At 37.1% G+C, this 15,378-nt stretch overlaps 1 protein-coding gene across 10 annotated transcripts in view; it reads left to right on the top strand.

Moving 5' to 3' along the window:
- The window catches only part of PCLO (piccolo presynaptic cytomatrix protein), a 442,770-nt gene extending 427,956 nt beyond the window's left edge, over nucleotides 1-14,814 (top strand). For all 10 annotated transcript variants that reach the window (XM_075599559.1, XM_075599565.1, XM_075599568.1 and 7 more), the window contains 3 exons: nucleotides 8,128-8,262; nucleotides 9,137-9,282; nucleotides 11,363-14,814. In XM_075599559.1, coding sequence (XP_075455674.1) covers nucleotides 8,128-8,262; nucleotides 9,137-9,282; nucleotides 11,363-11,503 — 422 coding nt within the window. In that variant the 3' untranslated portion in view covers nucleotides 11,504-14,814. The remainder of the gene's footprint in view (nucleotides 1-8,127; nucleotides 8,263-9,136; nucleotides 9,283-11,362) is intronic.
- The last annotated feature ends 564 nt before the right edge of the window (nucleotides 14,815-15,378 follow it).

Here is a 15,378-nt window from a genome sequence, read left to right on the forward strand (position 1 = left end):
AAGTAAATGTTTTCCCACATACTCCTTTTACAGTTTCTGGAAGGGGGTAGCACCGCCGTTAGGAATGAGGTATATAACATAACATAGCGTTATGTCACTGCGTTATTTCCCTCTTCTCCCCTGTCCACTCCAGCAAAAATCTGGATAGCAGTAATGTGAAGAGTTAAAAGTAACACAACATTATCCTATAATAAGATAACGTGAAGCCTATGCTAATGAGATGTCGAATGGTTTGCATATAATTAGCTTTGTGAGCAAAGCGTTAATTCGGGAATATAAGGTCTGTTCCTGTTTTAGGTAACGTCACGTTCCATGACTTAACACAGTTTAGTGCATCCTGCCAAAGTGATCCAACTTTATGTAATTGTAACATCAAACATTATAGGGCTTATACGTTAAGGTAAATTTCGCCAGGTTAGAGGCAAAAATGTCCGCATTTAGGCAGTTAGTGGCGAGAACTTGGCGGGCCAATTCAAATTCGCCAGACGTGTGGCGAGAAGCGTGATTTCGCCAATGCTAAAACACGCACGATTCCAGTAGCTCCGATGCGCATGTACGCGCCAATCGGAGCTATTAAATGGAGCGTTTAGGGGAAATTTTGCCCGCCAACAAAAGTTGGCTGTATTGTGGGCAAATACTGCGCGCCTCTGAATGGCGAGTTTCACGCCAAGTGAAACTCGCCTAATTAGCAATTTCATGCACACCGCGCTACCGGAGTACCCTGCATAGCACAACATTAAATGCCAATCCTGCGGCGAATTTAAGCCTTTCTTGAACCGTACCTCTCTGCATAAGCCCCTGTGTGTTTATTTTAAAATGAAAAATACCTTTTGCATTGTAGCCATAGTTCGGCATTTCTTATTACACCTCACTTAAAAAGACTGGAGGAGTTAGTATTTGTTTGAAAAGGATTATTTTCCTGTGGATACAGGATTTATACAACTAAGTGTAACCCTCCCTGTCCGGTCTTGTTGGGAGATTACATCAAGGGGGAATTATATGGCTACTCCGCATTGGTTACCGTGACTCAGGGTGCTGGATTCAGCGGCTGGGCAATGAGGTTTCAAGGTTGTAGAATAATGGGCGCCAGGAACTTTTGTAGTACAACAGTCATTTATTTATGTCCCCATGGACATGGACCTCTCATACACATGTTAACAACGTTGTACTGAATTTTATAATAGACATACATGAATACAGTTCTGCCATCAGTTCCCACTCTTAACACTCAAATGAAGGTACTTTCACTTAATTGCTCAGAGTAAGTGTGGGTCCCAGGCCCCCTAGTTGCTTCGAAACCATCATCGGTATTGATGCGATTACCCGAGGAGACCCTACTTGACCCGTTACCTGGTGCCTGATTGGGAACTGCCACTTCCATAAAGACTGCGGAGAAATATTAGCGCCCATTTGCGGTTAGAGCTGATCCGCCGGCACCTGGGAGCCCTCTTTTCTGAGGGCCCCTATGGCGTGCCGTATTCCCTTTTATTACTTATTCAGGATTCCATTCCGTCTTTCAAGGATCCAAACTTAACGGGTGCTGTCCCTATGTACAACATAATAAACAGGGGGGCCTGGGAATGTGGGGATCTGTCCTGCGCTTCTGTGTGCAGAGTGGCAAACTGGGATATGTCAGACACTGGGGCAGCGCATGAGGGAGCTCAGCTTAGCCACAGGATTGACCGGTGCAGGGGGCTGTTGGTTACTTACCACACCTGCATCTCCGGTCTGGGGCCTGCTCTCCTCGGCTGCTCCTGCGTGCCACCGTCAGAAGGAAGTCAGGATACAATGGCGGATTTCGGCGCAACTGCGCATGTCTGACTCAGAAAGGCTGCTGGGATACTTCAAAGAACTTTATTGATCCAACACACAAGGGCTAACACCGCATTCTCCCCCTCAACAGGGGGGCCTGGTCTATACTATTACTTTATAAACATTACTTATCTACTCTCCTCATGTCCCCCTGGAACCTAACCTTCTAGAATAGTCCCTCCTCCTTAAATACCTCTGTGTGGTATGCCTGGATCCCCATAACAATGCAGGGTGGGGCCCAGTATACAGTGGCGGCCGCCTTTAGTCTAAAGCGGCTGCCACCGCGGGTATTTTTAAACCGCGTGCAGACGCTGGCTTTTTTTTTTTTTTTTTTCGGCGCCGCAGGCGCTTCCTTTGTTCAGCGCCATTAGCGCTGATCGGGAGAAACGTCTGCGTGCGACCGCAAGATGCGGCCGCGGCCAAGTTCGGCGGCTGAAAAAAAAAAGCCCAAACAATTGCGGGTAAATGTTAGATTAAAGGTGGCCGGTACAGTACTCCAGCCATGTTAGTAACCGTTGAGGATGGGGGTTACATAAGTATATACTTTGCATTAGACATAACATGTTAATTTACAGTGTGTGCTTTTTCAGAAATCATCCTTTTAGTATTTGAAATGTAAGTTATATGTGACACAATTGCTCTATGAAAGATCTATCATTTACTAGCAATTTGATATATGCACATTGATTACATTTTCTTAGTCACATTACAATGGTAAATGTTCCCAAATATTGATGACTATTTGTAAGATTTTGATCATAAGAAAATTATGCAATACTGCCAAATAATAAGTAAATACTGGTTTGGATTGTGGTTGATTAGCTAAATGTAGAAACGAGGAAAGGCAGAAGAACTACTGTATATTCTACTTGTTGATAACTCAACTGGCTAAATTAAATTGCCTTGTGATGCTCTTTTCATAATCTGTGTGAGCTAAAGTTTAAACTGGGTGACTGAAGAAGGAATAATTTTTTAATCTATGTTAAATCGGCATAATTTGGAAATGTTTTCTCACTGTGTGATGCTTTTCCTTTTTTTTTTTTATAACATACGTTTTTATTGGTCCCACACACAGATTTCAATACACACTGCTTCCAGACAATATTTATACACTGGTCTGTACATGAGGCCATTTTCCAAACATATCATAACAGTAACATAATAAGAACAATGAGTGGTAACAAAGAAAAGGGTGAATGACACATTGGGATAAGACAGGGGGGGTAAGGGCGGGTAGGGAAGGCCGCCTTAACGTCTGCGTCGTTTCTAGGTTGACTTCAGAATCACATGGTTCAAGCCGCGTGGGTGAGAGATCCTCCTGGTTCCCACTGAGTAACTAATTTTTATGTTTCTGGGCCAATTTCTATCCACGTAGCCCAACACCATCAAAGGAGAACGCACTTATACCAATCAGAGCCAAATTGTGGCCCTCTCTACCCCGGGGATATCTGTCTGTGCCAGCCAGGGTGACCAGACCTTTAGAAAATTTGCGCCAGTGTCATTAACTAAACTCATCAATTTTTCCATCTGCCATATATACCAAATCTTGTGCTGATTTTTTGTGATTGAAGGAATTTGTGCCTTTTCTTATGCTTTATTTTATATATATATATATATATATATATATATATATATATATATATATATACATTTTATATGTTGTCTAAAGTATTCAGAAAGGTTATAAAAATTTTACCAAGAAAAACTTCACTGAGGGTTACCACTCATTTTTAAGTATGTCTTGGGTACAAAATACTGTAACACAACATTACAAGTTACAGTTACAAACATGTTTAAAGTAGGAAACATGTGGCTGGAAAGTTCGTAGTTTAATAGATACACTGACAGTTTTTATATATAAACTTCAGTGCAAGAAATCTGTGATTTGGTATTGAACAAATCACACAATTTTAACAGGGTTAAACGGTCCATGAGACGCGCCGTGCACAACACTTGTCTTCCCATTAGTTGCTGCATTATAGTAGTTGGAGAACTGGCCCGAGTGGTAACAAGCAATACATTTAGATAGTATTGTGTGGGGAAACTGTGCCGTTTCATGATGAGTTGAAATGTGTACTCTTCCTTTTTAAAAGGTTTATTATCTTTATGATGCAGGTTCCGTGCAAAACGGTGGTTTCCTAGAGCAGTTATTTATAGTAAATCATTTGCGCTTGAGGTCATTTGCTCCACAGGAGAGGAAAACGCAATTAAATCATTTTCATGGACTCTTAGTCTACGCATCAATGCCTTCCCACTTCTATTTTTCACTCTTGATCTTGATTTTGGCGGCTGCAACATTTTGTAAGTGGAAATTTGTGCTGAGTAATAAATACTGACTTTTGTGTAGTATTAAAGAGTCAATCCATGAGGTACTTAAAAATATATATATATATATATTTGTTTTAATTTATGCAGCCTTTGATTACCTTTATTGAAAACTAGTTACCTAAGCTACTGAGTGTTTCATTCTCCCGTAATCGTTCAGCAAAGATCCTGCTTCCCAGGGTTTGCTTAATGGCTGCCTTTCAGTTTCAATCAAGCCTTCAGTCAGTGTAACTCGGCAGCTAAAATGTATTCTTATATTACTAAGGTAACATTTCTATTGTTGCAGTTTGCAGCTCAGGCTGCTTGGAATATTGGCAACAAATGATCACAAGCAGGAAAGTGTTACAAACATCTCGCACTGCTGGGGCAGTGTGCTACACCTGCTATAGAAATCAAAGTTTGCTCAGTATTTTAAAACTCATTAAAATGGCATTGAGTTGAATTTAAAAAAAAATGTAGTAAGTATTATGTAATACTACAGAAATTATTTATTTAAAAAAAATAAAAACACCGACAGTACTGTACAGGATATTGCATGCTCTTTTAAAGAGAAACGGGTGCAATTATCAAATCTTAGATACACAAAGCAATTAAAAATAATATTTATTGTGGGTGTACAGCATGGTGGCACAGGGATGAACCTCTGACGCGTTTCGAGCTAAAAATAGCACTTTCTCAAAGAGTATCCTAACAAGGGTATGGATGTTACAGCTTAAATAACTTGATACAACCAAATACAATGTAGCAAGCGTGACGCTATGCTCTACGGTTAAGCAATGCCTTCCAGTCCTCCACAGAGGAGGTAGGATCTCTAGCGACCCCTGGTGTATGAAAACAATACATACTGTACATAAACAAGAACAACTATGAAAACGAAAATACAGTTAAAAAAAACAGATCTAAATATTATTATGGTTGTATAAACAGAATCAGATACGTAACAATAAGGAACCTATATATAACCAAGAACCATCAATAGGTGATGAGGATATATATAAATGTATGCAAAATGCAAAAAATACCAATAGGAATAATAAAGCGTGTAATAGCTAAGTATCTATATTATAATATAATGCCATATAGTAGATACAGGGCATTTGAACAAAGTCATATATAATGACTGACTGCATCTAAATTGTACTAAAGTAGCATTTGTATACACATGCTCATAATTGCAAAGAGAATGTTTTTCCTATGAACTGGTAACGGCTGCCAGTCACAAACAGGAACGTGTTAAAAAATCTAGCACTGCTGGGGCAGGGTGCTAAACCTGCTATAGAAATCAAAGGATGCTCAGTATATTAAAACTCATTAAAATGGCATTGAGTTGAATTTTAAAAAAAATGTAGTAAGTATTATGTAATACTACAGAACCAATTTTTATTTAAAAAAAATAAAATAAAAACACCTGCTGTACAGGATATTGCATGCTCTTTTAAAGAGAAACCGGTGCAATGACCATAAAAAATGAACCAATCCTGATCTGGAGTAAACTATTCTAACATCATATCTTTAGACAGATATGTAACATTTGCTGCAAGCAATAAGAAAATTTGTAGTAAAGTGTTACATTCGATTATGTATTGTGTAAGTAAAAGAAAGTTTATAGACAGGTGCTACTGCTATAGCAGGGTCCATGTAAACCTAGAACATTACAAAAAACGTAGAGTGTTATCAACATACTTTAAAATTCTCCCCCTTACTACCAACGACTTTCTTTCCCTCCCCAATCCACAGTGTGGGTGCGCGTGTATATATATATATATATATATATATATATATATATATATATATATATAGTTTATAGATGCAATTATATATACAGACATATTTACACAATATTGTGTGTGCGTGTTTGTGTATACATGTGTGTATGTGTATATATATATATATATATATATATATCAAGAAAAAGAAAACAGCGCTAACACATAAATCTGATGATGAATAAATAAAAAATATACCACAAAATGAACAAAGTCTAGTCCAAAGTGTTCAGACACAAAATGTCATCAAAATCTTTTGGTAGCAGTGTGTTGAATCGAAAGCCAGTTGAATAATTGGTATGGGGGGCTGCTGGATCCAAGGGAGAATCACTCCCTGGTAACTATGAAGAAAAGAAAAAGGAAAAAAGCGCACCCCCTAGTGCAATAACTTCCAGGACATAGAATAAAATTATTTAATAAAATAGATGTGTGATAAAAAGTGCAGAGGTGTGAGTATTGGCTGATGCCCCTACCCTCTGTCACCCGGCTAATCATACAGTTTACCAAAGAAACCTTTATGTGAATTTATTCTATATCCATCTTGTAAGTGTGCACTTTTTATCACACATCTATTTTATTAAATAATTTTATTCTATGTCCTGGAAGTTATTGCAATAGGGGGTGCGCTTTTTTCCTTTTTCTTTTCTTCATATATATATATGTATGTGTGTGTATATATATATATATATATATACATACAGGGCTCGACAAATGGTGGTACGGGCGCGTGCATTTTGGCCGCTGTTGAGTGCTTACCTCCGACGACGTGGTGCGGCGATATCTGTCTCCTCTACAAATTGTAATGTTTCCCCTGCCGGTCCTGAAAAAATGGCCGTGAGGCGTCAGATGATGCCACGTTGCCATGGCTTGGCCATTTTTTCAGGACCTGCGGGGGAAACATTACAATTTGCAGGGGAGAAGACGGAGATCGCAGCACCGTGCCGCCGGACCCCACCGCAGGTAAGAGTTGGGGGGGATAAGGGAGTTACTTTGCGGGGGGCAAGTGGGTTTTTCCCTAGTTTGTTGTGCCCTGTATATACTGCACACACACACACACAGTACTGTGTATATCTGTTTGCATATATAATTGATATATACACACACAGGACTGTATATATCTGTTGTATATCTAATTGCATGTGTGTGAACTATATATATATATATATATATTTATATATATATATATATATATATATATAATATTAGGTGCTTATTAATATATATCTTTTGTCTGTGTATGTATGTAACCTTTTGTAGTGTGCTGAGCTTGTGACTACATGCATCCACTATATATCAGTCCAAGATGCTGATCAACAACAGTCCAGTGTAATCCTACAAACCGCCAATAATCCAAAGAATAAAGAATAGTGGCACTCCAGTGGTCTTCAAAAGAAACTATGAGTTTATTGTGCAGAGGTCGACATTTCGGGTGGCGAAACTTTGTCTAATTTTTGATTAGAAACGTCGATCTCTGTACAGTAAACTCATAGTTTCTTTTGAAGACCATTACTTGTTATTCTTTACAGTGAAGAAACTAAAAATATAATATTAATAAATATTAAGTGTGCAGAGGAGCACGTGCGGTGGAGTTTTGTTTTTTAATGAATAATGTATTCATATTTACATTTTTTTTATATGAATTCAATCAAACGCAATATTTCTCCATTCTATTTGTATTCCTGTATAGTCTATAACCACAGAACTTCAAGCAAATGCAGAACCATATATAACGCGGTCAAGTGAACGTCTCTACAATGTATTATAAGAAGTAAATGTAGTATTTAATTTTCCTTTTATCACAGCTTGGGAGCACTTACTCGCTCTCATGTCAAGTCGATTATGGCTTCAGTGGCAGGAGCTAAAAAACAGCTCACCATGGAAACATTTATTCATTGCAGCTTATTGGGGACATGAGGAGCTTGATTTAGAGTTTTCAAAGTAACAGCAAAAGAATACTGTATGTACAACGGCAATTGGGCAGCCTTCCTGTAAAATACTACAGAATACATATTATTCCATTGTTTTTCAGTGACTCAGAGTGACGACCTGTTTACATTTAACTTCTACTGTAGTTAAGCAAAAAGTTGGAGTAGAGTTTGCGTCTGAAAGAAAAGCAACTCTTGTGTACAACAGAAGACAAATACTGCGACATTTATGTACTGTGTAACAACATACTGCAATGCCATGAGACTGCATCATTTTACATGATGAAACTTCTTTTTAGGAAAAACCCAGGTAATTGGAGAAATTAAGATTGCACTGAAGAAAGAAATGAAGACAGATGGGGAGCAGCTGATAGTGGAGATCCTGCAATGCAGAAACATTACATATAAATTTAAGTCCCCAGATCATCTACCAGGTATTTCCACTAGTTAACAGTAATAGATTGACAGTAGCAGAATGGAAAGGCTGTAGCAATAGTAACAATGTTTAATGTAGGTATTAATGCTAGCCCTATTCATTACTTATCTTATTTATCTTGCCACCAAATCATTTTTCCATTAATTGCATTGTGCAACAGCAATAGAACAATGTTGATATGTGGTGTTTATTTTTTGAAAGTTCACTTTACCTTATTTTATACGTTTATGTGCACAGTAGCTGCTGCAGTACTTAATCCATCTGATTTAAATTGCTGAGTCAATATACAAATGATGCGCTTTACTGACTCAGTTTATTTCTTTATAGCAAGGGTAAGACTGTCATCATTTCCTCATTTTAAATATCGGTAGTCGATAGCCTTTCATATGTAGTATCTCCTCAATGTTCTTGTTCTAGGATATATTTATTATGCATTTAAAAATCACTAAAAATTAAGAATCAAATTCATTTATTGAAAATAAATTGCTATTAAGAGTAATATATAGTTAATTACGCCATACTACTGTATTATAATATCAACTGAAAATGACCACATTATAATGTAATAATATAATAACAGCTCAACCCCGTTATAACACGATCCGTTACAACGCGAATCCGCTTATAACGCGATTGCAGCGTGGCTCCTAATTTTTTAATTTATAAATACTTTACAACACGATTATTGGTATCTTAAATACTTTTTTGTACAATGCATACAATTGTACATTATTTCTAACGCGATCTGCTTATAATGCAAAGTGATTCTTTGGACCCCAAGTACAGCGTTATAAGGGGGTTGATCTGTAATAGTTTTTGTTTGCAGTGATTAAAGCTTTGATGTTAATGCTCTTTGTAATATTGTTTTACAGATTTGTACGTGAAACTATACGTCATTAATATAGCTACACAAAAAAGAATAATAAAGAAGAAAACTCGGGTGTGCAGGCATGATAGAGAACCCTCATTCAACGAAACATTTCGATTTAGCATGAGTCCTGCCGGACATTCTGTACAGGTAAGGATGCATTCTGCTTCTAACCGCACTACTTAATAAAGCATTGGGGCATAGATAATAAGCATTCTTCTGCCACAGGATACCTCAACTACAATAGGCTGTAAGGTGTTTTGTGACAGAAAACTGTTTAGTAAATATGTGCTATCATGTTTTTGTGACTTTTAAACTACAAGAGATGTAAACAAATGGAAGGCACAACACCAACGGGGATTGGTTGCAATCTGATGATGGCTCTTGTGAACAGAAGTTAAAGTCACCACACATCGCACAGATTTATTAAATGAAGCAAAAATAAAACTTTTATGCATTTGTTCGAAATATTACACTAGTGACTTCTCCCCTAATCACTCCGACAGCTACTCCTTTTTTTTTATTGATGCAAGTTTAGTAAAGTTGGTGCAAACACAGGCTTAGAAACATAGAAACTTGCTCAGTTTGTCTGCCCACTTTCCTACGAACAGTGGAGTCTGACGTACTGAACCGTATAAAGGATTATCCAAACTAGAGATGTGTAAGAAGATGTAGGATTACAATTTACATTTTACAAACATTGATAAAAATACTACATCAAAGCGCATCAATCCTTACGCTATACAGTGAAAAGTGATGGGCAATAGTGCAAATCAGTGAACAAATAAATAAATAAGTAATACTTAGAGAAAAAACACAAATTAATAATACAACCCCTTTAGTTTATGAGGTGCTGCTCCATCAAATAAACCGTCCACATGGTCTTTTAGGAAAATATGGAGCGTAACTCCCAGGAACATATAAGGGATGAAATCCAGTGTTTACCGATTGTGAAGTGGGTAATGGCTGCACTCAAATGTATAAATCAAGCTAGTGTTTAAATTAAGCTCATCAGCTAACTGCAGGTCTTCTTTAAACTGCGATATCCAACATCAGCAAACAATGTAAATGAAAATCTGGAACCTGTTGGTAGTAGGGAGATAGCCAGGGGTCCTCCTGCTTTTACGTACATCAGATGATCTCTCCAATTGTTTTCAAAGAAAAAAAAAGGTAGACATGGTATGATAATGCTTTTATCAAAATTAAAAACTATACACGTGGTCACACTTACATGTTCCACATAGAGAAGTTAAATTTAGACCACACAAGGTCACTATGAACGCCACTTTAGAGTCCTCCCGACACTAACTCCAGCTCTCTGTTCCTGCAACGACGAGCGTTGGATCGCTTCCGACTAGTACTGTCTTGTGAGGGAGCAGGCAGATTACCGGTCCGGTGTCTGTTTGAGCAGGAGATCCCAGCACTTGTAGCCCAGCCCTATGCATTTCACAGGAAATTTGCTTCCTCAGGGGAAAATGTAACTCACACGGCAAGTGGTCGACAACCAGCAGTTGCACCTTTATACAGGTATATACCAAACTAGTTCAGCATGAGAGTGATGGTCATGTGATGTGACTGTCATTTTTAGAGTCAGGAAGGATTTTCCCCCTGGTGAAACTTAACTGCCAAATGTTACATAGGGGTTATTTGTTTGTCTGCCCTGGATCAAAATAAGGAGCGAGAGAGAGGGAGACGTGAGAGAAAAGGGGGATAAAGAGGGGACGGGGGTAGAGTGAGTGAGAGAGAGATGAGAGAGGGCAGGGAGAAAGAGATGTGGGAGAGATAGAGAGAAGGGAGAGAAAGGAGTAGTGAGGTGAGAGAATGGGGAAGAGTTCAAGAGTGAGGGGGAGTCGGAAAAAAGGGTGAAGGGGGGCTTGTCAGAATGAGAGGGGGGGAGACTCACAGGGCTGCTGACACCTCCCCACATTCAATGACCCGGGGTCCCGGTGGATACTCTAGCCCTGGGCACATGGGAAAGCTGCCAGCTGCCCTGCAGGTAATGCAATAATGTTTCCATTTGTAGCCCATATTCAGATTCTGATTTTGGAATTTCAGGTGGAAAATGGATGAACATTTAAAAGAAATCAGTGCAATCATCTGTACTGCTTAACGAATCCCAATCCCAAAAGCGTTATCTACAAACATCACCTTCATCACTTAACTCCATCATTGATTCATCTTTGTTTTGGGTCATATTCTAACAATACTTCTTCTTTTTTATTTCCGGCAGATTTTACTTGTCTCAAATGGGGGAAAGTTTATGAAAAAAACTCTGATTGGCGAAGCTTACATCTGCCTCGACAAAGTGGATCTGAGAAAAAGAATAGTGAACTGGCACAAACTGTTAGTCAGTGCGACCCAAACACATTGAACAGCACGGCTTACTGCGGCCATAATGTCATGAATGACCTATATCAGTCCAAATTGAATTAAAGACTGCTGAGGAAACAAAGTAATAACGTGTCCCTGGCTATATAGAAAAAGTCTTTGTTGACATGCTTTGCTGTTTGAGGGGAAAAAAATGTGTCCGTGTGAAAGTAAAGCAAGGATGGGTAAAGTCGTATTGCTGACTAAAGGAAGTATCCGCCTCAGTGTGCACTTGAATGTTAAACATGAAAATGTACTGTAGACGTGTATATTTACATAGAGTGTGGTCACACACATAAATATAACAGCTCCTGTATGAAGGCGGTCTAAACAAGTGCAATATGAGAGAATGAAGTCAAGGGTAAAAATGATAGATAAAATACAAAGTTATCTACCTATAAGCATCACACAGTGTATATTGTATCTTCTTTGCACCGTTGCTGTCTTTTCATTATTTATTGCACAGAGATTAAGATCGAAGATATAAAATAAATTATGTTGACTGTGGTTAGAATATTTGCCAACTACATGGGTCTCAAAGTTAAAGATTCAGCATTTCGGCTGTATATTTCATTCCTAAGGGCAATAGGTAACGTGTGTTGCTATGCCACATGCACAGCAGATGTGCACTGCCTGTACTGTATCTCTGATTACGTTTAGTCGAAAATGTAAATCGCAAAACTTCAACCCTCTATAAAACAAGGACTTGTAGTAGGACAAAATTGGTTAAAATGGGACGTAAGAATTTCAGCTATTTCAACTACACATAAAGTCATTGTAAATGCAAGTTGGAAAATAATGCTCTATTACCATATGGGTCAAGTTTTTTTCAGAACTATAGGGCTTTTGGAGGAACTATATATACTTACATTAAATGTAGAAGTCACTCATGCCACCCTGCGAAGAGAGGCATCTGTGGGATTAATGCATTTAATTAGTATTCTGCATTTTCTCTTAGTAACTCAGGTGAATGACTGAGATTATTAGTATGTTGAAATTGCTTGTTATTGACAAATATACCAATTATTAATGTACATACATAATGTCTATATCATAATACAGAAAGCGATTTTCGGACAAAGCAAGAAAAGTCCATGTCGAATTAGATCATAAGAAGTGGATTTCATTTTTGGTGTTTCCGTTTTATTTTATTTTTCTTTATCATGAAGGACATGTGTGTTTCAAAAATATGACTTTCAATAGCTTTAAGAGCTAAAAGATGTGCAATTTTCTAAAAATAAATAAATAAAGTGAATTCTTTCATGCTTAAACTTACTGTAAAGACTGCAAAGCATGTTTATAGTTGTTATTGCAAATTCAATTCAAACTTATAGCACAAACAAGGATCCTTACTAGGAAACCTAGAACATCACTAAATTAGCAGAGCAAATATTGCTTTGCTCATATTCACACAATACATTCCACTGAGATAGCAGCATTATTCTTGCAAACATACAGTACCATCAAATATTTGTTGTTCTGCCATTGCTGGTCATATGATGTGTATATGGACCCTGAGCAGCTTCATAAACATGTTTGTTCCCCAATGAAAGCATACTTTACAATTAGAATCTCCTGAACAATTTAAACTTTACAGCTGCATTTTTCATCTGTCCTATAGAGTTACAACCCTTTTGGTGCATCAATGACTTTTCGGTGGTTATAACATGCTTGCCAAGTGTGCCAACATTGTGTTAGACCAAATTATTACGTTGTTCTGGAGGTATTCTATGCAACATTGATGTCTGAATACTTTTTCTGTGAGTAAAAAATAATTGAAAAACTTCTTGTTAAAAAATCTTTCGTGTAAGGAACCAAGTATCAGTATTTTTATTTTCCGCATATTTTTTTACCACATTTCTAGAGTTATTTGGTTTTGCTTCTCCTAGAAGTGATTACACAGATCCCAACGATTGTTAAGTACTTGTCATTTAATGATATTTATTTTATATGTTTATGGCTGAGATAACATTATGTGGATATTTTTTATTTATATACAAGTGCAAAGCAAATGTAACTTTATCTACAACTCGGTTTAATCAGCAGAGAAGTCCATTAATGTTAGATGTACAAGTAAAAGCACAGTGTGTGTGTGTTTACATATGAAAGAGGTTTATATAGTACACAAGATTGTTATGCATATAAGTGGCAAGACATTTTGCCTGGTTTGGAAATCTAGTTTCATGGATGTTGAATGTGAGACAATTGTAATCTTTGTTTCCAGAATAAAGAGAAAGTATCCACTGATTACTTTTGTAGGCTTTTGGCTCTTGAAAGAATGATCACCTTCTGTGTGATGTGTCTGAAGAAATTGTTCGCTTTTAAGATGTGATTTTAATAATCAAAACTGAAGTTGAAATATTAATTGCAAGCAATTTTAACCCTACACAAAATAACTCGGTGGTCGGTGTCTATTTAACATCTCAAACAAATGCGATTTGCATAGTTATTTTGAATTAAACTTTTAAATTCATCCAACTTTTCAATTGCACAACAATATTACAGCCATCTTGTCTAACAGATATATAACGATTTAGTTATATAGTTTAGAAAAGTTAATACTTGCTCTTTAAATATGAAAATATTAGATTAAATTGTCCTGGCACTTTATTTCGTCTTTACAAATTATTTCGCGGATTCAGAATGCAAGGACTCATTATCTAGTTGTAAGAGAGAAGCAAAGCAATTTCCTTTATTTTGTTATCATGTAAATAAAAATACATTTTTTTTTTTGTATTTGATGAAAGCAATTGAAGGGTTATAAGTCCATCAGGCATTCAGCATGTGGATGTGAGCATTCAATTCAATTGTATATGTATAGTTGTTAAGTGATGTGCCCAGATGGATAACCCCAGCGATGGCTGAATAGTGTGTTTGTTGTTAACCATTGAGAACCTGTACAGCAAGCCTGATGTTTACCAGATATATATAAGGAAAAAAAAATTAAAAATAAAACAAATTCTGTATTTGTCCTTAGAGAAATTAAATGTTTTCGCACTGAATGTTGCATGCATTGAAGGAGGTCTATTCGTTTTTGTTAGTGCCTTTTTGGGGGGTTTATTCTTTCTTTCTTGATTATATTTGGTTTCCAAACCTTTTGAGACAATTTTGTTTGAAAAAGTTGTAAAAACTGGATAAACCCGTATGAATTGTATAGAAATCTGCCTGTAAATCGGTTTGTGTTTTCACTTTTATGTAAAAATCCATGTCCTGGTTTTTTGTGGTTGTACACAGGATGTATCTTGAGAACTTATGCAAATTGTGATGTACAAAGGTTGTAAACCAGTCTAACTAATAAATATTTATAACAGCCAATACTTGATGAATGTCATATTTACCATTTCTGTATGTCTACAACATGTAAATTCAGTATTTTCTATTTCAATACCTTATGTAAAACTCATCATTATACAATTACAAATCTATTTTACTTTTTAATATTCTCCCCTGCCTGGTACTGTAGATTACACAATGGCTGGTATATTAATCTTTTGGAGAGGAATGCATCCTTGCTGAGAATATTAGATTGAGAAGTTAAATTCAAAAATCAAACAAGCCTATATTTTTAAACAAAAGAAATGGAACGTAAAGTGTTTGGAGGAAAAACAATGTTCAATAAGGAACGCACGGCATGAAGGCAGAAATTAGGCAGAATCATACAAAATAATGTGATGGCCCATATTTAACAAGGGGTGCTATGTGTTATGGATAAAACACCATCCAGCATCGGTAGACATCTTGCGGACCATTAATGTGAATGGGCCCTTGGTGTCCTCCGGTGCCAGAAGTGTCTTTTGGAATTGCACCACTTTTGAAATATAGCCTATGTACAGTACTCATCTCTGTAACAGCCATGGCTAGATTCCTATGGAATGGGAT

This window comes from Ascaphus truei, chromosome 5, assembly GCF_040206685.1.
Source record: "Ascaphus truei isolate aAscTru1 chromosome 5, aAscTru1.hap1, whole genome shotgun sequence".
Lineage (NCBI taxonomy): Eukaryota > Metazoa > Chordata > Amphibia > Anura > Ascaphidae > Ascaphus > Ascaphus truei.